This window comes from Python bivittatus, unplaced genomic scaffold (assembly GCF_059951505.1).
Source record: "Python bivittatus isolate LINGU-HERP-01145 unplaced genomic scaffold, Pbiv_v1 ctg000070_np1212, whole genome shotgun sequence".
Classification (NCBI taxonomy): Eukaryota; Metazoa; Chordata; class Lepidosauria; order Squamata; family Pythonidae; genus Python; species Python bivittatus.
In genome coordinates this window covers 50,088,423-50,112,640 of record NW_028277034.1, presented here as the reverse complement: position 1 = coordinate 50,112,640, position 24,218 = coordinate 50,088,423, and the positions used below count along the sequence as shown (strand labels likewise).

General features: G+C 35.9%; 1 protein-coding gene across 2 annotated transcripts in view; it reads left to right on the top strand.

Moving 5' to 3' along the window:
• BMP2K (BMP2 inducible kinase) overlaps positions 1 to 23,071 on the top strand; it is a 61,544-nt gene extending 38,473 nt beyond the window's left edge. Inside the window, exons 10-16 of one of the 2 annotated variants that reach the window (XM_088133143.1) lie at positions 65 to 222; positions 856 to 1,025; positions 1,443 to 1,523; positions 2,652 to 2,833; positions 3,069 to 3,226; positions 7,531 to 7,644; positions 16,696 to 23,071. In XM_088133143.1, coding sequence (XP_087989269.1) covers positions 65 to 222; positions 856 to 1,025; positions 1,443 to 1,523; positions 2,652 to 2,833; positions 3,069 to 3,226; positions 7,531 to 7,644; positions 16,696 to 18,110 — 2,278 coding nt within the window. In that variant the 3' untranslated portion in view covers positions 18,111 to 23,071. The remainder of the gene's footprint in view (positions 1 to 64; positions 223 to 855; positions 1,026 to 1,442; positions 1,524 to 2,651; positions 2,834 to 3,068; positions 3,227 to 7,530; positions 7,645 to 16,695) is intronic. The other variant, XM_088133144.1, reaches the window with a different exon arrangement.
• Positions 23,072 to 24,218: the final 1,147 nt, after the last annotated feature.

Sequence of the window (24,218 nt, the reverse complement as noted above, 5' to 3'; positions counted from 1 at the left end):
TATTATTCTGTACATCAGTGAAAAAGATTATAATAAAGTTTATTCTTAATTTTTTTTTTTTTAGAATAACAGATGCCATTGGACCAACAGAAACCTCAATAGCACCACGTCAGAGACCAAAGGCCAATACAAGCACTGCCACTTCCAGTGTACTTACTATTCAGAGCTCAGCCACACCAGTAAAAGTGCCAGTTCCTGGTGATTTTAACAATGAACATAAAGGTAATTTCTCAAACTAATGCAGTGAGCTGCAAGAAGCATCTTTTAATAATGAGGAAAAATCAGTGTTGCATTATGTCAGAATTAGAAGATGCTGGCAGTTGTAAATGTATAAGAATCAAACAATTGTGGATCTTTCCTATACATAAATGGATTTCAGCACAGCACAAGGAGAGTTGTGATAACATGTTATTGTTTGAAAAAGCAGCGCATCTACTTAAAAAATTCCTTCTAGCAAGTTATTCACTGATCCCAAAATAAACATAGGGATTTACATTTCAAATAATTTTATGAATTTCTTAGTGTGCAACAGCAGGGTTACATTTACAGGAAATATTTTATATTCGGTATTAATTAAAATGTAAAATTTACCAGGAAAAAACAGTTGAAAATTGTACCTGCACCCCAAGATATGGATGTTTTGTTAGTGTCTTTCATGGCTTAGCTGAAGGGGAAACAAGCCAGCCAACCAACCAAAGCGTGAAAGATACTCTGTGGAGAAATGCAGCAGGAAGGGTTTGTTAGTCCTATCCTAACTATTGTAGAGGTGGGGTGTGTGTTTGTGGGAGTATTAGGAAAACATACAGTATGTTCGGACTTGATAAGTTTATTAATGTGCCTTTTAAAATGCCCTAGGAGCCTCAAAGGCTGGAAATGGTCAAGAGAATGTATTATCACCAGGAACCCCACAGCAGAACAGAGTATTGCAGCAACTACAGCAAGGGGACTGGAGGCTACAGCAGTTGCATCATTTACATCAGCAACAGCAACAGCAACAATTGCTCCATGATTCATACATGCAGCAGGTACCGTTGTGATTTAGCTGTAATGTAATCCAGCTTTTATTTTGCCTCTTCGAATGTTCTTTAAAGCCTAAACATGGTAACCTGCCTGTCTTCCTCACCATTTTGCAGAATGCTCTTTGATTTGTAGTGCTATGAATTTGGGATGTGTCTGTGTTTGCTATTTCTAGCATGATTATACGTGGGAGAGGGTAGAGAGGATATGAAACTCAGAGCAGGACCCCCCCCCTGCCCCCCAATAACTGGCTTACCTTTAGTCTGTTTTGTTCATAACAAAGATTAAGTGCTGATTAGAAAACCCCTCTGTGGCTTCCCCTTAATTTTTTTTTCAAGTTGCCAAAAGCAGTTTTGTTGGTGTGTAATTTCACTTGACCGAGCAGCATTTGTGTTTTATGCAAATATTTTCTTTTTCAATTACAGTATCAGCATGCCGTGCAACAGCAGCTTTTGATACGCTCTGTGTACCAGCAGCAACCACCCCCCTCTCCGTATCCTGCTATGGTAAATTACTTTGGGAAACCAAATAAAACCCTCCTAGATAAGAAAGGGAAGCTTGGACTGTAAAATACTAGTTTTGTACCAGTTAATTTCATCTAATTTACTGGGTTTTACTTAACAAATATCTTGCAGAACCATTCCTTGTTTACTATAGCAAACCAATGAGCTGAGAGTGAATTTAACAGTATTAAGTAAATAAATGGAACCCAGAATACATAAATTTGGTGGCTCTTACTGGAGCCTCATCCTAAAATGACTGATTAGTTAATGCATCCTCACCTAGTATCTTCATTTTTATCTTGGCTTATAAAACCGTGAATATCTATGAAGAAAATGACATGCCTTCTTCAGTTTTCAACTACTTCCATATTCTTTAATTCCCACAATAACTAATTATAGAAGTAAAACTTCCCTTCCTGAAAAACAGTAAATAGTATTTAGTATTCAGATTTTTATTTCAGTTTTTTTTTTCTTTACATAAGAGAAAAATACTATCAGTGGCTATCAGTAATGATTGCAATACATTATCTCCAGTATTGAAGACAATGTCTTTACATGCTATTTGTTGAAAAAACACAAGTGGAAGGTTTCTATTTTATTCATATTTTGGGGAGCATCCCAAAGACATCTGCTTAGTTATTGTGGGAACAGAATACTAGATATGAGGGGGCTAGTTTGGAGTGTTGAATTAAATAGGATTCAGTATGGCTGTTATTATCTTAATTTGTCCACAATATAGTAATTTGTTTTTCAAAAGTATACTTTCTGTTCTGCAGTAAATAGATTAAACATGAAGAATATAACAATTTTGTTCAGTATTGTAAGTTTTTGGTGAAGATTTTTCCTCCTAAGAATATCCTGCTACATCATTTTATGTTCATCATAAACAGATGGATAGATGGCATAATTCAATCATGTTAATTAAGTAATTATTAATTAACTGATCATTTTCCCTCCCATCTAACCTATTTTAATTGCTTGTTTATTTTAATGCTTAATGCCAGTATAGGATCCAGATATTTGTGTTTTTGCTTTGGTTCAATTAAGATGTTCAGTTTCTGTACAAGGTGAGATTAAGGTTTATATAGGTGTAGTTTTGCAGTTCTGACATTTTTCTCCTTCTCCTTTGAGATGCAGCAGTACCAACAAGCTCTTCTGCAGCAACAGGTCCTTGGGAATCAGTTGCCACCACCGAAACGTTCTCCTGAATTTCTTGCCTCTCCTCAGGAGTTTTCACCAGCCTTAATCTCTCATTCTAAATCCTTTCCAGCTCATGTTGGTGCAGCTCTGGATGCTCCTTATTCCACAAACAGGCAAGCATCCTCACCTCATGTTATTAGTAACTATGTAGGCATGCTTTTATGGTTGTATCTTCTCCATGTTGTTTATAGGATATCACTCCATTTTTATGGGGTATGTTGATTTATTCTAGAATAAAATATTTTCTCATACTTCTACATATTCACCAGGGGCATGTTCTATTTTATTTAATGTGAATTAAAGTAATATTAAGAGTACTTAAGTCATGTTCTCAATCGATTCCTACAGATCATCTTCCTCTGACACAGAGTCTGTTTCCAGCTATCCAAAACAAAACATCAGCAATCCCCCTGATATGTCTGGGTGGAACCCATTCGGAGAAGACAATTTCTCCAACCTAACAGAGGAGGAGCTGTTGGACAGGGAGTTTGACCTTCTGAGATCAAGTAAGGGACGCTTGAAGGCTTATTTCGCTTCACAATAAGTAAAAGCTCTTTAGGTACAACTGACAGTGCTGGAGACTGTTTTGTTCAAGGGCCACAGTCTGTTGTAGAGAGAACTCTTTCTGAGCATTTGAGGGCAAACTAGGCCTGCTGTGTGACTTGTCCTTCTGTCACAAAAATGTGTGCAATAGAAATAATTTAACATTTTGTAAAACCACAGAAAATGTCAGGGTCATCTCTTGAATAATTACTTGAGTGTTAAATGCAAAGCAAAAAAAAAAGTTTGTGTAACCCTGCAGAATACCAGTCAGCAGTGTGCATTGCTTCACTTTGCAATTTTGTTCTTTTGCACACCAGAAGAGGAGATTCTGTGGGTCTGAAATGCCTTTTGAAAGTGCCTGAAAGAGGGAAAATGACCCAGTACATTATGTTAATGTTTGTAATGTATTTTGAGTAGCTTAATGTTAAAGGCTGCTTTATTGTTCTGAAATAACAATAGTTGAATAAACTGTCTTCAAGTCAAAAAGCCAGTGTGTTTACTTGAAATTGCTTCCCCTTACTTTTGCTTATGTTGCTCATATATAACTTTCATGGAGATGAATTGTGGAGAAGGTGCAAGATGCTGGGAAAGGACATAGGTTCTAAACTTGGTAAAAGACAAATCTCAGCTAACTAGATATAGGTGATGAAACTAATGATCTTGCTGTTTTAATTTGAAAGTCACTGTTCTGAAAGGCTCGTAGTCCAATTTAGGCATACTGTCCCAGAATTTGTTGCAGTGTTGAAGTGATGCTCTCTCCTTCACATATGAAGTAAAAAGGTTAAATCTGGGCTTTTGTATGTGGTTAAAATAATTGATAATGCCATTGGTTGTCATTGAAACAACTGCCCTGTGAGCTGTAGTTTTGATAGACATATTAGTAACTTGATGGGCTGATTCCTGAAAGATTATAGTGAAACTGAATCCTTAACTGTTAATAAGTTTAATTCATAACGCCAACTGTCTTATTTTATTCTCTATTTGGCATTTTGTTAAAATATAAAACCTACTGTATTGCTGTATACTTGACACATGTAACTAAATTCAGGTATGCTAAAGAAAAACTGTTATGGGACTTTTGATAGATGCCAGTATTAAATGAATGTCCAGCTTTATTTGGTTTACCAATTACTTGATTAAAAATGAATAAGTTATAATATGTATTCACCTTCCACAAAGTTATATTATAAAATCCCAAGAAGTAAAGCTTTATTGTTTAAACAACTTGATAAATTGTTTCAGAGGATAACTTCATATGATAGAATACTCACATGAGGATCAACCATAGTAGGATCTTATTTCTTTGTGTTTTTATGGCTAATTTTTCAAATGTTTAACATCTTGTAGATTTAAAGGGAAATTTTAATGTTTTACAAAATAACAAGATGGTCAAAGAGAAAGCTTTAAACATTTAGTAATTTATTAAAAACCTATGTATAAAATTGAAGGCAGTAGTTTTATAATTCATAGTTTTGCACTGTTCTGCAGTTTATTTGGAATGTATTTATTGTGTAAATTTTCAGAATGCTTTCCTTTGAAGGAGTCATGATAAAGCATTTGCTTTCCCTCTTTCCTGAAGAAATGCTTCACATCTTCTCAAATGCTTTTCGTTATGTACTGGAATGTTCTTTTCATAGCATGAGACACTTAGACATTTTGGTATCTGTTTTGGAGCTGCTTACATGAAAAGCATGCAATAAAAATCCAGTATTTCTAATAAAGGATTTAATCACTCTTGAAGAAATATGTGATAAATGTGTAATAGGGATTTAGTTAATAAAGAGGAGTAGACAGGATTTGACAAAGTTTCTTGCTTCTGAAACCACAGTTATATCTAGAATTACTTTCCAAGTCCTAGCTATTTATATTAACTGAAGTTTATTCCCCAAAACTATATTTCAACCAGTATATAAATATTGGAAGTTGTATTGCTAGTAACAATTACTGAACTGAACCCTAACCCTGAAGCAAGAATGGGATTTAAAATAGACCCAATAGATTTACAGTATTCTTGTTATACTTTGTACGGTCACAGCAATCTCCAAAGTAAAATAATGAATATGTGTAAAAGGGGAGAACTGATAACAAACATAATAATTAATATTGTCAGTAGTACGGTTAAACCTAAGTTTTTTCTTCCAAATTTCTTTTTTTTTTCTTTAGATTTAATTGTCTAAGTGGCTGAAGAAAATGAATGCAATTTATTCCATTTTGATAAACAAGTCAACTGAATTACTACTTGAAAAATTTTGGACTGAGGCCAGTATAAGGATCTGAAGTTTCCCATAGTTGTAGGGTTGAAATATATAATCATAACATTTTTTTTTTAATCATGAGAACTTTGTCAGTGTCTTCCAAACTCACTTTTTGTACCCATACCTGAAATACATCTACTAAGATAAAATTCAAATATTTTTCCTGTGGCATTGTAATGCAAAGGTCTCTAAAATTACTTCTGTATAATTAGTAGTAGATTCAATTAAAGATGCAGAATAAACAACCTGGTTGAATGTTTTGATTATCCATTCTTGCATTGTGTAGTCCTGAACAAAAGATAATAGTCATGATTTAGTTACTATACTGTTAAGTTTTTAAAATCTGTATGTAGCAGAGAAACATTTCTGTACTGAACATAAACTTTTTGAATATGCCATTCTTTTACAGTTTCCTTTCTTGTAGAAAAGGAAAAATAATACCAAAGGACGTTTAAGTATAATTCACTTTTCCAAAACTTGGCTTAGGTATAAACTGAAATAAAGTCTTGCATGAGGAACATTCAACTGGTGTGATTAAAGTTTGAAAGTTAAATTTTGTATTATTCTTTACAATGTATTATAATTATAATTGTCTTCTGCTTTCTTCATCACTATATGCTATTGATTCTCAGAATATTTTTTATTTTTTTCTTTGATTGATTCTTGTACAGGCTTGTTGGCTCTGAGCAGTTGGGACATTTACCAAAGAAGAACTATATTATATTAAGTTGTTTTAAAAGCTGATACAGTTGTGTTCTTTGATGAATTTTTATATGGAAAGTTATAAATTAATTCTAAAGACAATGGATTGAGTCCAGTGTACTCTTCAGCGAAATTTCATTCATAAAAGGGATCCTGTTAGATAAAAAAAGGAATTACTCCTTTGCTGTTTGAAAAGTTGGGCTTTAGAAGGTAGCATACAGAGAAAACTGCCATCCCACAGGAGAATCCTTTGTTAGTTTTCAGTTGTTTCAGGAAGAAATGGATCTCTTTGGTTTGTAGAAGAGATGATCTGAATCCAGCTAATGGCTCGGATCTAAATAGGAAAGAAATTCTCACATTTGGGCTCTTCTGAAAAATAATTTCTGCACTTTGAGAGAAGGGCAGGCTGTAGCAAGAAAGGGAATCTGGTATAAATTTGGGCAGAGGGAGCTTGCACATGCTGGAGTTAAGCCTCAGGAATGGCTTTTGGGAAGCAGAGTGGAATATCCTGTTCTTGGCACCTTTACACAAAAGAATATCTTAAATGGAGCAGAACAGTACTGAATTGTCAAGAATGCCTTATGTCAAAAACTATATAGATTTCTGAAAAAGTTGGAGAAGTAGATGTGATGAAATGGAGCCTTCCTATATGATACATTGCCTAGCCTTTTCCATAAGCTAAACAGCTGCTGTAAGCATGCAGTTTGTATGTGCTTTAAATTTAATTTCGGCAGGAGTTTCTTATGCATCACTAGAACAGAGAGTAGTTCTCCAGCAGAATGATGAAAGGGTTAAGCCATTGTTTTTAAATTACTGAAACCTGGAACACTACAGAATTCTGAACTAGTATGAAATACAACAGTGTCTTTTCATGTAGAACCTAGTCTTTAAAGTGTTTGACCCAGACCTAGAAGTAATCCTTATCAGAAAAAAACTCAGAAATTAAACTATGATTATTTTGATTACTTTAATTTCTGTACCTTTTTATTAATGCACGTTCTCCTGTGGCTGTTGCATCCTTGTGAGGTCTCCTTGGCTTGGATATCTGTTAAATTCTAGAAATTTTTGGAAGCAATTTTACACTTGCTCCCTAGTTCAGCTGAATGTTTGGGTTAAAATTAAGGTCTTCTGTTTTTTTCTTTCTGTCCTATACACTTCTGCAACTTAACCTCAGAAGGACTGCAGGAAGAATGCTTGGATATTATATCCATGAGTAAGAAGAGATTTTATTAAATATATCTTTAACTGGGTTAAAAGTTGCCATTTTTGTTTTACTTTTGTTTTGTTTTGTTTTGCTTTTATTTTTGCAGATAGGCTCGTGGAGAGGAGAACTTCCTTAGATAAACAGGTGGAGTCACATTCTGCTCCACTGACCCATCCTCCAGAAGATCTCTTTGGTTCTGTACCTTTCATTTCTCGTGCAGGCAAGTCACATAGTGTAACGTAACTTGTTTTCGTGTAAATATATCTTGATAGAAAAGAAGTGGGACTGGTTCAACAGTATAGGTTCTTCCCTACAATCGATCAGAGAACCAAATAGATTACTCCCACTGCTTTCTTTCTGAGCATCCTCGGTAGACTTTTTTTTTTTGCTACTTCTTAAACGTGCTTGTCATAAAATTATGAAATAATAGAGATTCTTTATCAGAAATGCCAAACCTATGTATCCTGAAAGTGTTGAGTATGGAAGACCTCCAGAGTTGTATAGTTGCCAAACTAATTTTAATGGGACAGAAAAATTATGCTTCTCCAATAATTTATACATAGATAACATTATGCTGTTCCTTTTTTGGGGTAAACAACATTATGCAAAATGCCTAAAGGGAGTAGGAAATAGTAAGCTAAGGAAGTTAAAGATACAAGATTAAAAAAGGAAATAACTACTAACATTCACTGGAGTTCTCTGTGCCTTTCTAGGCCTGCAAATCTTCCTTATTTCCACCATCCATGTATTGCTTCATACATCCTTTTGTTCTTTAAACTTCTCACCTCTTTCTTTTGGGGGATATCATTAATTCCATTCAACCACAACTTCGCTTATCTTCCCTTTCTTCTGGGCCCATTCACTCTTCTCTGTATTTGCTTTGCAATTCAATCCTTGTTCGTTCCCATGATATGACAAAACCACGTCAATATACTGCTTTCATACTGGTCTCTCACTTCAATCCACATTCATTCAGCACCCATTCATTCTTGATCCTATCTCTTCTTGTTTTACAGTGTATTGTACTTAAGAAGTGCAAATAAAGAATCCCCATTTTATTCATTGCTAATGTTTCTCCAACTCTCACTTCCATATAACAATTTTTGTTTCTTTTGACAATCTTTCCTCGCAACAGATCGCATACTATCCACTACCTTTCTACCATCATCTGCACATCTTAAAATTTCTCTATCCCTTTTCCATTATTAATAGACATTCTGCCAAGGTATTCAAATTCAATTACTTGCTCTAAGCTTTTGCCATTTATATTTAACCTGCAATAGTTCATTCCATTTTCCTTGTCAAACACAGCTACCCTAGTTTTTGATACATTAATTTTCAGTTCTATATCCTGGTTCCATCATACATCCTGTCAAATATTCACTGAAATCACTTAGGTACTCAGCCAACAATATGGCATTGCCTGCACTAAATTCATATCCACAATCCAGTTATCATTACTGTCATTGCAAGCATTCTGCATACATGTATTAACAAATAAGCAAACCAAAGGGATATCAGAGAACTTTGTCTTAAAAATCTCTGTTCAATTTTGAATAATTTCCTAAGCATTTCATACAGGCTTTCAGCATATATTTCTGTTATATGCAGCAACCAAACTTCAGTTTCATACTCATGTAAAAACATTATATAATTCAAGTGTAATACCTTTATCATATATTTTCTCCAAATCAGCATATATATCTTAAACTTTCTGATTTCTATAACTCATACTTTTCCCAGTTAGCTACTGAACAGCAAAAATCTGATTTGCACAGCTACTGCCTGTTGTAAAGCTACATTGAGCTTACCAAATTTTGCTTGTTGTCACCTCTTGTAAACTTACCATCAGGATTCTGCCAAACACCTTCTCAAGCACTGCATTCACTTTTGCTTTTTCCCCTTTATATAGGAAAACTAATAGCATTCCCTCAATCGTTAGAGACAAATGCAGCCTTCACACATGATAAACAAATTGCCTAGCAATTCCATAAGCAAATCACATCTGTTTTAACATTTCTCCAGTTACGCTACTAGCATCTGCAAGCTTACCGGTTTTTTACGTTCTCACTGTATGACTTTATTTTCATCCATTTTTTCTTGTAATGTTGCAGTTTTTATTTCAGTTGTACTCTTTGATATATCACTATTCTTCCCATATGTATAGTACATGCACTTTCTCTTCCTGCAATTACTCTCTTTTCGTTCTTGTTTCTTTTCTTTCATGTCCATTTTTAAGAGTCATTTTGATACTATGAAAAAATGATCTAGCCCCTATTCAGAATTTCATCGCCTGGTATCTTTCAATAATTTTTTTAACTTTTCACCATAAACTTTATATATGTTCATTTCTTTGTCATGTGTATGTTTGAATAGACTCATATTTAAATCACATGTTTGAAACATGTTTTTCTAAGCAGATACTCACCTAATAGTCCTCATTCTCATTCATTCTGTTTGTTGCCACCCATCAGTATCACAAGTAGAATATTTTTTCCCCAGATCACATTCATTCAGAGTGTTGCAGTACTCATATTTGATTCTTCGATTATCACCACTGGAACATAACATACAATGATCACCACCATATGGTTTCCTGTGTTTCTATGCATCCGCAATACTTTCATATTTGCTGATACACATGTTAGTCCTTTAATTCATAATTAAACCTATCCCTTCAATTCCCTGCAGTGTTAATCAACCCCACAAGATGAGACCACCTTCACTCAGATCTATTACATCTTGCCTCTTTCTTTCAGTTTCAGACGCACATAACATGCTTATTTTATTTCATTTCTTAATTCATGCTTTTTGTCATATTTTTTCTTACATACCACATTGCAGTCTTTCATATAATAGGGACAATATCAGATGGTCTATAGATATTGACCTCTGCTGTCCATAATGGTTTGGTCAGTTGAATCCTAACAGAGAGAAAGTGTAGACCAGTTTATCAGCCTTTAGTCATACCCATGCCACATGCAGCATTCCCTGCTACTAGTTAGGATACAATACTGGTAAGTTTGGGCACATTTCAGTAAGAATGCCACAACCTCAACCAAAGTCTAGTTTCACCCAAATCATGCTCCTGTTAGGCAGTGTGAGCTAGAATTCTTTAATCTAGAAACTACTTTGCAAGTCAACATTAGGTTGCCCATATCCCTCTGAGAGAAAAATACAGTGTACTGACATACACATTCAGGAGGCATGCTACTGATTCTGTAGCTTATTATTTCAAGCATCTTTCCTGATTTAAATAAATCTAAATTTTGCACATATATTGGAGCTCTAATATCCAGATTTCACTGCAAAAGAAATGGACAAATGTTGGGAGCTGTTGGGATGGGGTGCTGAGGTTCCAATAGTGCAACTATTTTTATTGCCGCCCCCAAACTGCTCACATCCCAAAGCAGGTCTGGCCTTGCTCTTAGGCAAAAGAATACAAAAAGAAAGGGAAATGGGGAAATAAGGTAGGTCAGCATGAGGTGTAAACAAGCATTTATATCCAGATGGGCTCCACTGATGGAGAAGTTGTAAGTGACCCAGTAACCATGGTAGCAAAGATCAAAATGTACTGACTTTTCACTCCAAGGTTAAGCAAGCTCCCAACAGTTGTGCGTTCTCTGCCCATTTAATTGCACCCTTGTTTTCTCTGAGGTAACATCTTGGGAGGCAGCTGATAAAGTCTCCCAGGATCTCTTCAGTACCTTGTTCAGTCGCAAAGGTTCAACAATGCATTGTTGTAGATTCCCCAGGTAAAAAGAAAGTCTCAAACATGGTATCTGAATAAATAATATAACAAAATTATATTTCTTGTGTAATTAACTACACTCCAACAAAACAAACCCAAACAAAACAGTTTTGCTTGTTCCTTTGTATGCTAATCAGTTTCTAAATTAATATCAGTTTGATAATATATTGAAACTTGAATTTGTTACTTTATCATGCATAAAGCAGGATTACAAGTAGTCCTCGTTTAGCGACTGCCTTGTTTAGCGACTGTTCAGAGTTATGATGATGATGAAAAAGTAACTTTGCGACCAATCCTCACATTTATGACCTTCACAGGTGTGTAAAGCAAAGGAAAGTTGAAGTAAGATCATAAATACTGTTGCAGTTTCACTTAATGATTGCTTCGCTTAAAGACTGAGTTGCCGGTCCCAATTGTGGTCACAAAACAAGGGCTACTTGTACTATTTCTTGAATATTTTTACTCCTCTTTATGAGAAAAGAATAAAAGCAAAGAGAAAAGAAAAAAAATAAATCTAAAAATCACAGTGCAAAAAGAAAAGATTCAAGTTATAAAATAAATTTTACACATTTTAAGGCAATTCTTAAAATTACATAGTTCTTACAGATCAACTGAATAGGAATAAAGGAGGAGCCAAACAAAACAATGTCAGCATACCTAATAAAGTAACCTGGCTTTCATTTTTCCCTCTTCTACAGTTTGAGGGAATAGCTAGGACTGAGAACAAACTGGTAGAGCTGAGTTCTTGGAGAAGTCACATAAATACATCCGATTAATGCACAGGAAGGATAGCCAAAATGTGAGACATTCCTACTGATGCTTTCAGGCATGTTTTTCCCATGGCTTCTCTTGTGAGTGGGGAGATGCTGCCCTCTTGCTGTAAGACTGGAGGTTGAAGAAAGTGGCAGAACCTATTTTCCTTGTTTTGTGTAGAAAAACAAGCATAGAAGCAGGGAATTTGCATAAGCAGACTAGGACAAGTTGAACAAAGGATAGCTTTCTTCATTCACAAACACCAACAGGCGTTTCTATCAGTGTTTATACTATATGGAAATTTGTGCAACCTTATAGATAATATCACAAACACTTCTTCCAAATATTAATTGACTTGATTACTTTCTATAAATCTATATTTAAAATATGGGACTTATTAACTGTGACTGAAGCCTATATGTCCTCACAGTAAGCTTGCAAATCCAAACATTATCTAAATTTTTAGAACAACAAGATGTAATGCCTGTTGAATACTGTGTGTAACTGAAACATCCCAGAAAGGACTTTAAATCTCTTACATGGACAGCTGGGTTTCAAAGGAAGGGAGTCCATTAATCAGCAAAATATAATATAGGCCAGAATCTACTTCCTCTGCCAAACAATCATTTTTTTTTCATTCCTGAACATTACTACCAAGCACTGAGAAAACTGAAAAAAGCTTGCTGTTTTCTTTTTAAAAAGTTAATGATTAGGGAATGTGTCTAACAAAGCCTCTCTTCCCAGTTTGAAATTGGACTTCAGGCCTCTGAATTTGTGCAACCTGTCCCATAATTTAGTTTAGAATAATGCTTAGCTAGTAATATTTACCTTTATGAGCCATTTAGAAATTAGTGAGGAGTAGGTCAAGTATACAGGCAGTCTCCAGTTTAAGAACAAGTTCTGTTCCCAAGGTCTGTCCTTCAGTCGAATTGTATGGAAGCTGGAACAGTATAATACTGTATAAGTAGTATTGTGTAAGGAACTCGAACCATTGTGTATTTAACTGGAATCATTTTGTTTTTAACTCAAATTTTGGTACAGTAGGCTCTGTTCTTAAGTATGGGTCGTCCTTAAACTGGGAGTTCTTAACCTGGGGACTACCTGTAATCAAATGCCAACTAGAGAGCATTTATAGTATGAGATAAGCCAAAGGCTCTTATACATAACGTTGGGGTTGTTGTTTATTCTTTTATATAGAGTTCACCCGGAGAGGGATTTTTCCTTTGAAGGCAGCTTTGAAATGCTTGAAATAAATATGTGTGCCTAATACATAGTTTTGCCATTTGAAGTCCATTCCCTGGACTCATTACTGTTTGAAAGAGAAGTAACTTTCTCAAATTATATATCCCTGATGATAAACAATTATTGAGATTGAGAACTGAGAATTCAAGATTCCATAGTATAAATATTGCAACAAGTATAAAGAAAGTGGATGTATGAGATGAAGGAAATGCAGTTCGTCTCTCCCTTAAGTTAAGAACAGTAAGCCACCATCAAATCTGTGACAGCATTCAACATCTGCGTTTCTGTCTATTGTTGAAGAATACCGCAGATTTAGTTGACATCTCAGCAGTCCTTGAACTAACATGTGACAGATTGCTGTGGAACGATGATGGCAGTATGTTACCAATTCAGAAGGTGCTTTGGTTATGCCCTTGATTTCTCCCAGTTTCTGAAATGATGAACTAACAGAAGGCATGTAATTACTCCAGTTGTTACAAGCCATTCATCCTCTTATAATCGGATGTCTAGAAAACGAACATAGGAACAGAATTTTCTCTTGAAGATTGGGATCTTATGATTAAAGATGTTCTACCTGCACCAGATTTGAGGGCAGAATTACAGCCTTGTACAAGAGGCAAACCTGATTAGAAGTGATATAATCTGAACATTTTCTTGTGAACAGATGTTATGCTGCACAGTTCTTAGCTGTTCATAAATTCAGATTTGAAATGTCCATTGGAGCAGTTTTGAGATTACTTCAATCAAATCTTTTTCTACATGTTGTGTATTACAACATTATTATGGCATTAATTTAAAAGTGAATTTAAAATTTCCCTCTCTTGGGCTTCTGATAAATGTAATAATATTAAATGTTTTTTTTTTTTTAACATAGGAAGTTGAATTGGGTTAGGATGTAGGTTTAGTATCTCTTGTGTGCATATATTTAAAAACATTATGCTAAAAGTACTGTTGAATTAATATTTGGACTCAGTTGGACTTACTCTGCTTTTTCTTGTGAACTGAATACTCAAGACAGAGAAGTAGTTTTGGAGTAATTTATGAGTTACTTGATTTATATGTTATCTCAACCAAGAAAATTTTACATGTTACAAATTATCTTCCTGATATAAAGGGAAAGAACGTCATCTTCTAAAATAAGCATTTACACATATGCACTTAGCTGTTTCCATTTATGGATGTAGAAGTATGCTCCTATTGCCAACAGTTTTAAAGTTGGTGTTTAAACAAAAATAATTATGCTCATTTGAAAAGAATAAGCTTTTACTTTGAAAGAATAATCATTTCTGTAAGTAATTCTGTCATATATGGATATGTTGAAATGGATTTCTACAAATTCTTTATTATGACTGTTACTTTGGGAAAACTACATCACATCAAGAAAGCAAATCTACATATTAATTTGACTATAAAATCCAATATATTAAATTTAGCACAACCTAGTATTAGTGTTACACTTGAAAACAGTTATTTTTTTCTAGTTTTTAAAAATGGGTGTTTTTTTTCTGAATTATTTTTATGACCAAATTTGTAGGATTGGGTTATTACTATGGCTGTATGCCCTGATTTCTTCCCCCCTGTTTCTGTTGATCATTTCCTGAGTTTTGGATATTAGCGAAAGAGCAACATTTTGAGGTAAAATACATTAGTATTAATTTGTTGTCAATAAATGTCTTAGTGCATGTCAGGGAGATGAAAGAAACTAAGTTTGCTTCAGATAAAATAGCTGGAATGTTGTAAGGTAGATTTTTTTCTTTTAATGTAAAGCAGAACAATCTTAGCAGAAAGGAAAACTGGCAGAAATGTGCTTGCTTTCTGAACCACCTTTGATTAAAAAACACATTCTGTTGACCAATTACTGGGTGGAGGAAACTGTAATCTCTCTCTTGAATATTTTATGAACAATATTTTATTGCTAGGGTTTTTTCCTTGCTCTTTTGTCTTAGAAGGTTCCCCTCATAGTGGATTACAAAGATAAATAATTGCCAGGTTTACAAAATATGCAATACAAAAAAAAAGAAAGAAAAAGAAATGGGAGGGTAGAAGAATAAAAAATGAATATAAGTACTATTTTTTACTGTTTGTGGGCTGGAAGGAATGGTTGGAATGATCTGCATTGGTAATTGATAATTGATCAATGATTTACAGACATGACTAAGGCAGGCTATAACTACATCAAAGACAGCAGCTAAGGGATAAACATGTACTATATATGTTTAATATTTCTATGGTACAATAGAGTTTTAGATTTGAAAAAGTATCTGACAAATTCTTATAAGTGTTGTGCAGAGAGTGAAAGATAAGACAGGCCTTGTCTCAAAGAGTTATAATCGAATGGATATATTACAGAAGGAAAAAGGAAGAATGGGTGCCTGGTGTCTCCCTAGCTGCAGTGTCCTTGACGAAGGCTGGTTATAGACTTGGTCAGTGGATAGGCCCAAGTGCACTACTCTGTAGCTCTTCAGACTCAAAAAGCAATCACAGCAATTAATCCAAAGGTCCATTATGTTATGAAACTAATAACTGGGAAGTACAAAGATACAGTTTTCCACATTGTAAGGAAATGATTTCTCCTAAATAACTCTTTGGTGGGTGAGATGAGACAGAAAGTGTCATTTGATGCATGTTGGGACAGATAATGTTAGTTTCACATGTAAACTGATAAAAGCTAAATTGGCTACTAATGCCGTAGGAAAGAATCATAGTTGACTCAAGTGAAAATACCAGCCTAGTATACTCTGTGGGAATCTTAAGAGGACAAATAAAATATTAAATAGTTTTTAGTAGGAGTTAATTGATATATTTTATTGTGTAAAGATTTAGGGGAAATCTGAAACATGTTTGCTAGGTATTAAATCCTATGGACCACCATGGGAATTCTTAATAAACAGTTACAGGGCTGCACTGCTGGAATACTGCATGCAGGCTTCCCCCTAATTAGCTCAAAACAAGTGTGTTTCTAGAACAGAAAAGAGTATGGAAAAGTCAAAAGGACTTGTAGAGGGTGAACTATATCAAGTAAATATAAGCTTGGGACTGTTTAGCTCCAGTGTGTGAAAATAAGTGGTGCTGGGATGTGGGACAATCCAAACTGGAAAAGTCATTCAGTAATTAGGTAGAAACACTTCTAAATAAACATCTGATCATGAATGGTGTTACAAACATCGTTAAGTACTATAGTACATTTCTTCTCAAAACAGTAGAAATTATGTAGACAGGAAGGTAAAGAATGTGCTGACCTGCATGCTGAAGCCTCTATGTCTACTCAAAGGATGCAAAATAATTACTTGTGGGAAGACATCTGCTGAAGATTTGGCAGAATTGTTGCCATTTAGAGTGAATGTACTAATACTCAGATACACCTTTTCTGGCTGTAAGCTGAAGATTAAGATTCTAATGCCTATCTTTTGTGAGTCTATCATAGCTTGCCCCACTATATAATGAAAAAGAAATAAGTATATGTGTTTTTGGAAGTGCAAAACAGTGATGTGAAATTGAAGTTCTGCCTGTTCTTCATCCTTGCAGGCTCCCCAGGAAATGAAATTAATAACACAGCCAGCAATCTAGAAAACACGTTAGAGAGTCTTTCTAAGTATGAAAGGTCAAGCCAGGTTGTTAAGGACCAGGATGCTGGAAAGAAGGTCACAGAAGCACATATTAAAAAAGGAAATGATGAATCGGAGAGTGATTTTGAATCAGATCCCCCTTCTCCAAAGAGTAGTGAGGAAGAAGAAGAACAAGAGGATGAAGAAGTCTTGCAGGGTGAGTCTGGAGACTTTATTGATGACAATGATACAGAACCAGAAAACTTAGGCCAGCACCCCCTTCTCATGGATTCTGAAGAAGATGTAGAAGATGATGATAAACAAAGTTCTGACTCTGATTCTAGTCATTTTAGGCCTGTAGAAGAGGTACCTTGCAATAGATACAGAGAAGGGACTGGCTGTATAGAAGGTAGAGAGACTGTGGTACCATGTCCTTCATTGACTGAGTTCCCAGGTGCAGGTTCCAATTTGAGCCCCAAACAAGAATTTGATGTCTTTGGAGCAGTTCCATTCTTTGTTTTGCAGCCTCAAGAACAAAAAGATACTTCTCCCCAGGTTACCCATTCTGAGCAAGATCAGGATGACTTTGATGTCTTTACCAAAGCCCCATTCAGCAGAAGAATATCTCAACCAGATGATTTGATTTCAGGTTCTGAAACTCAAACTTCTCCCCTATCCCCCAAAAGCGTGGACGTTTTTGGCTGTATCCCATTCCAGCCTGTTTCCACCCAAAGGCATAATGAAAGTAAAGAGGATCTGTTTGGACTCATCCCATTTGAGGAGATAGCAGGGAACCAGCAGCAGCAAAAAGTGAAACAGCAGCAACGGAATCTGCAGAAACTCTCTTCCCGTCAGAGGCGCATGAAGCAGGAAGGGTCCAAGAGCAATGGCAAGCGCCATCACGGAACACCCACAAACACAAAGAAGACTTTGAAGCCTAGTTACCGTACACCCGAGAGAGCCCGGAGGCATAAAAAAGCTGGCCGACGAGACTCCCAAAGCAGCAATGAGTTTCTGACAATTTCTGATTCTAAGGAAAACATAAGTATTGCCCTGACAGATAGCAAGGACAGAGTCAATCCTCTGCAGGCCGATGATAGTCTCCTGGACCCCTTTGGAGCCAAGCCTTTCCATCCCGCAGAATTGCTGCGTCTCCCCCAGCACCAAGGACTGGGTGATAATCGTGGGGATCATAACACAGCGGTGCCTGGTAGACCTAGACAGAGTTCATTCCTTGGCAGCATTCATGCTAGCGATGGTGTAAAATTAACAGATGATTTCGGAGCAGTTCCTTTCACCGAACTTGTGCCAAGTGTGATGTCTTCACAGAGCCAGCAGCAACAGGCAGTAGAGTTAGATCCATTTGGAGCGGCTCCATTTCCTTCCAAACAGTAGACTCTTTTAGGAACATCTGGATTTTTTTAAAACTTGGATTTAATATACCACTGTAATCCATTTACTTAGGTTGAGAGGAAAATGTTTTGTTTTTTAAAGTACAACATGCTTATTCTCTGCTGTGACTTGATGAGATTTTAAAATCTGCAGTGTTAAAGATGCAAGATTGAGATGATGAAATGGCTGAAAGGTTTGAATTGAGAGAAGGTTTCCAAAAGTTAGATCAGAAGCTAGTTATCGCTGAGGATATTGGCTATGACTATATTGCTCAGAATTGTATCCTTTGTAGAGTGCAATCACACTTGAACACAGAGATGGAAGGATATGACTGGGTATACCATAACTGATTAATGAAATAGGATCTATCAGTCAAAAATCAAGAAGATGTCTGAAAAAGCCAGGTTTATCTAGAACTGCTTCATTTTATTTGTTCTAAAGGTTTTTTTTTAAACTCTCCTCTTAAATCTCTGAAAATCAGAGTTTGCTGTCTTGATACTGGTTCCTAAACTATATGAAGAAACTCAAATCTTTCTATATGTGTCTGCCTGAACTGTGCATTTTCACAGTAAGTGCCATTAATATAAAACAGGGATAGTTATAATTCTTAGGATTTCAAGAACTTAGTGGGGATGTTGGAAGCGGGAATGGAATGAGGAAGCAGCAGCACTAACAGTTAGCTTCTGCAGCACTTTGAGGATTGCCATTTCAGAAGAGATCTTGGTGTACTTGCATACCATACCAACACATATCATTTTTGAGAAGATGGGGGAAAACAGCCAGAAAATTGTAGCAAATTCTAACCTATAAAGAGTTTAATCAGAGTTTCCACCCCATGTCTGCTCAAGTTTACTGGGGTTTTGTATTTCATATAAACTGTATATACCCTAAAAGGTTTTTAATCCTCTAAAGTGGTTCTCACCTAATTTTTGAATGCTTTCTGTATTAACGTGATTGTACTTTTCTAAGACTTTGTACAAAATACACCGAGCGGTTTCCAACAAAAGGAGGTTTAGAATTGAAGGCTTAAAAATGATGCTGATTTGAGTCTCTTACCATTACTGCATAGTAAAACCAGCAATGCCTTACAGCCAGGACCACGTCCTGATAAATTTACCTCTGAGCCAATTGGTGCCCTTGAGACACGGATTGTAAAATTTGGAGAACTTAGGTGAGTACACGGTACATTTTTGAACTTTCAGTCTGGGCAAAGGTATTCCTAATGTCTTCATTGGCTGTTGATCATTTTAGATCAGGTATGTTTGTCCAAAATAGCAATTTGATGTCCTGTAGGAGCATTGGTTCCTATACTTTCAGTTAAATGGTTTTGTGAAAATGGGTGTCTGTGAAAAGGACATAGTAAACAATTTTGTCACAAAGAATGGCCAGGATCCAGAGAACATGGCAGTGTGTTTTTGGTGTACACGTGTGTGTGTGAATGAGAAATACTAAATGTACAGCAGAAACTGATGCTTGCTCCCATGACATATACAGCAAACCATTCTTAAAAGTGAGAAGTTTCAGAAGACGTTTCTGTCATTAAGCGAATATAGGCTTGACATCTCTGGATCCTTGCATACACATTCACATTTATGTTAATTTGAACTGTAGAAGCTACATGACCTTAATTATGGATGTGCCCAGGTACCATTTACATAGTTTGAATATCATCTTGAAAAAAAATGAGAATTCCAATGGGGGGGGGCATTGAATGAATTTCCCTAAAAAATATCAAGTGTTGGTTTTTGCCATCCAGCTGCTGTATTAAGACAGAAGAAGAAAATAGAATAACTTTTGGATAATTTGCCAACATAGTAAATTTGAAAAGATAAAGGACCAACACCCTTAAAACATACTTCAAAGCTGGTTTTTGAAAAAAAAAAGTTTATGTGGTGTTTTTAGTCATTCTTAAAAGATATAATTTCAAGTGATTGTTAAATGTGCTTCTAGATGTGCAGTCCATCTCTTAGTGGGATATGAAACCCAAAGCCTAAAACATTTAGATGTCTATCTCGTTACCCTAAATATTTTGTAAAGTTCTGTGCATGTGCCTCAGAATGCCTGCTCCTTTATTCTTATGCCAAAGCCTCAGACATAATACAAGTGTTGTAGAATAACTTTTTCCAAAGGCCACTTCAACCATGTCAGATTTCCTAGCGAGAAGGGTATTAAGCTATCCAAAATGAATGAAGTCATTAAGGGTCTGCTAATTAAATGTACTGTATTTGGCTTTCATATTGGAAGACTTTCTATGTAGGAAACATCTCAGTGTGGGTTGGAGTCCCAGAGTGAATGGAGAGCTGATTTTAATTATGGTCTCCATGTGATAACCTCTTTTTATTTGAAAAGATGTACCTGCTTCAGGTGGTACAGAAGGAATGCAGTAGTTTTGATTCCTCACCCCAAAGTTATCATGCTGCCACTTACTAAAATTAATGGGACAAAAAGTAAATCACAGCCAATATACCTAATTAGTTTGATAATGTATTTTCTGCCTCATCTGTCGGATTACATCTGACAATTGATTTTTTTATATCTCAATCAAAACCCTTTTCATCAGAAAATCCTGATGAAATCAGATTGCTGTAAGTTGTTTCCAGTAAGCAGTTACGTAGATGATGATATGTCCTGAGAAACAACATTTAGAATAATCAGGTCACTCCATTTTCTGCCTTCAGGATCCTAAATTGTGGCTTCCATTTGCCAGAAGGATATCCTTTGTACCTAGTTACTGATTGATAGTTTTATTCTGTACATCTGTATGGACATGTGAACTTACACTGTATGGGTGTATGAATTACTGTACTTAATAACCAAAAGTGGCATCAATCTATTTAGTGTTGGGAAGGGCTGAAATAGCACAACTTCATGATTTGCATGTTTTTTTTATTTCTCAGATTTTTTTTTTAATCTGTTCAATTGTGTTCCATTCTCGGAGACTGCCTGGACGAGTCCCTGCAGTTTTCTTGGCAAGGTTTTTCAGAAGTGGTTTGCCATTGCCTGCTTCCTAGGGCTGAGAGAAAGGGACTGGCCCAAGATCACCCAGCTGGCTTTGTGCCTAGGCGGGACTAGAACTCCTGGTCTCCTGGTTTTTAGTCTCATGCCTTAACCACTACACCAAACTGGCTCTATTTCTCAGATAACTCTCCCCAAAACTGCTGTGTGTTAGAAAATGTGTAAGGTTGTCTTGGCCATCTCTGGTTGCTAAGACAGATTTTTCATTGGAGAATCTTGGGGTACACCTTCAGCTATGTAATTGGTAGATATGACTGAACAGATGAGATGAAAGGCGTGCAGAGTGCTGCAGGATTGAGGCTGAGAATAACATTTTGTAGTTCGTGGCCATTCATAGCATCACATCATTTTTTGCTTTTTAATAAGATCTTTAATCTTCCTTTCCGCACCTTGGATCGGTCAGACTTTTTAAAGAATTTAATTTCCTAGATTATTGTAAATGAGAAATGTACACTGACTTTTTTGTGTCTTTGGTGGCTGAACTGGGTGAGCTATTGGCAGTTCCCACAAAGTTGATTTCTACTTAATTGCTTTGCCAAGAGCTGTGGAAAGTAAGTTTAATAATTCATTTCAGTTCTGTGCTTCACCAAGAAAGATGTTTATTTTCTTTGGGGGGATGGGACATCCTTCCTTGTTTGATGGATGTATTAATCCATATATCTGAAGTTCACTCTGTTTTGGTCTCGCCTGTAATAGTAAGAAGATTGAGAGGTGTTGATTCAAAACTGGAGATGCTTATCCAGTTTTTCATTTTCATGAAATGATTAGACTTTCTCGTTACTGTATAAGGGAATCTGAGCCTACCTTTACTAATCAGCTGTGTACTTCATCTTGGAGGCTATATAACTTTTGACATGATAATTTACTGGTAAAATTATGGTACTGTTTAATTTGAAAACATAATTTCTATCTGTGATGTCAAAGATAGAAATCAAGGTGCTCCTGGGGAAATATCATTTACCCCCTTATGATAACTGCATTTGTTACCTAAATGTGTTCAGAAGGTACCATTTTCAAGCTTCCTAATTGAGATTGAATCTCCTGCCACAAAACCTGTAGATTCAAATATCAATTTGGGGCTACTTCCTTGCTGTATTCTGCCCAGATGTACTCTTCAAAGATGATCCTGCAACAATGAAATTCAGTAGCAAGCACCCTTCTTCTGGTAGGGCTGTCCAGAAGTCCTCCATTTTCTCCTAACAATAAGAAAAATCTACTGTGAGAATAAAAGGAGATAGCTACTACTGTGAGAATAGCAATTAGAGTTTATCGGAATATTTTTTTATATGATAGTGTATTTTTATAGAGAGATGTATATAAAGCATACACACGCACACATCACATAATCTCTTGGAGTCTGTGATTTAAAATATAGCATTGCAGTCACAATCATTGTCATGGCATTGGAAAAACAAATGGGGAGCCAAAAGCTGCTAAAAGAGTAACAAGAAAATGCAAAACAATGTCTGCCTGGTTATTTTTTTAGAACGCTTCTTTGAAAAGAATATAGTAATCCATTGCCAAGATTAGTTTCTGGGATAAGAACATCACTTAAGAATAAAACAATAATGTTGCATTCTAATTGCTGGCGAACAGCGTCAAGTGCACTTTTCAAAATTACACTTCCATTTCTTGTTAGACTTGAAATTTCTAAAGTGTTGTGCGTGTGTATGTGTGCATGTATGTGTATGGGTAACCACTAATACAGACCTTTTTGTGCAAAAATGATGTACATAAAACAACTTTCAGTTGTTAATAAATCAGATACCATGTTTCTGTAACACCAACCACTGTGTGAATTTGCAATGGAGCTGGGGTGTTACAAGTAAGACTTGTCATTCCAGTATGAAGATTTTCCTGTGTATAAGATCTCATTTACATTTCCTTTAACTTAATCTTGTTCCATCCAATGCCAGTTGTTATAATAAAGTCTTATTGTACCTTTTTCAGAGATAGCATGTTTACTGAGATGTGTGAAATGGAGCCAAATTTCAACAATGTCTGGCCATTTTAAGAGAGTTTCTTCTTCTTGCTTTTGAAAAAAACCCAAAAACAATTGGAACACACGTTTTAAATCAGAGGTGGGCAAATTTGGAAAGGTCAGGAGCCACAACTCAGCCTGGCCTCTTGAGCTCTTTGTAGTTGAATTTTTTCAGCTCATTTTGGAGCTTTTGTGAGGGTTCTGGGTAGATGCTGGAAGCTTTCCATTCCATTCCTACAACCTATGCCACATGTAAACACTGTGAAATAACACTATGGAAATGTATTTTTCTGTTAAATTTTGGTGGCCCAATCTCTGGGCGGTGGTTGGCTACAAATGAACTGAAATTGCCCCCTCCCCCCCATTCCTAGTCAAACTTTTTGGCATTTTTGGTAGTGAAACTCTTAATTGACTTATGAATTCAAGGATGCCCAAAGGAGCATTTCTCACCTCCCTACCCCATTTCTTAGAACAATAATTATTTTGGTAGTTCTAATGAGTTTGGGCCAAATTGCATCCATATCTGTAAATGTTATACTATTCATAAGATCATTTCTCATGGAATACTGAGAAGTACATGTTTCATGATGCTTGAAAGTCTTATGAAATTTATTTTTAGAATTGGGCCTCTGTATTTTCAGACTGTGTTTGATCGGGGCAACATAGAAATTCTACAAAGGAACTGAGTAGTTTCTCAGTACCAATAGAATGTGTAGCTCAGGGTTGAACTGTGGAGTCCTTGGGATAGCACTGAAGATGTTACCTAGCCGGGTATCAAAATGTTTGCAAGAAAACAACCAAGCTCAGAGAACCCCAAGGATTCGAGAGTTTCTCAGTAATTGGTTAAAATAAGCTGCACCCTAAGGAACACTGACGCAATCCTAGGTTTCTGCCAAATGTTTCACAATGTAGATTAGCCACCACTAAGTTATTGTCACATTAAGCCATAATGTGGCATGTTTGGGCTTAAGGAGTCGTGTGAACTCTGCCACACTCTTCAACGATTCATCTTTCAACATGATATGGGAGGCAAAGCCACAACGTATAAAGGCTATGTTCTGCAGTGAGAACATTCTGAACAGAGTTTTGGCTTTTCTTCAACGGTATGGCTAGGT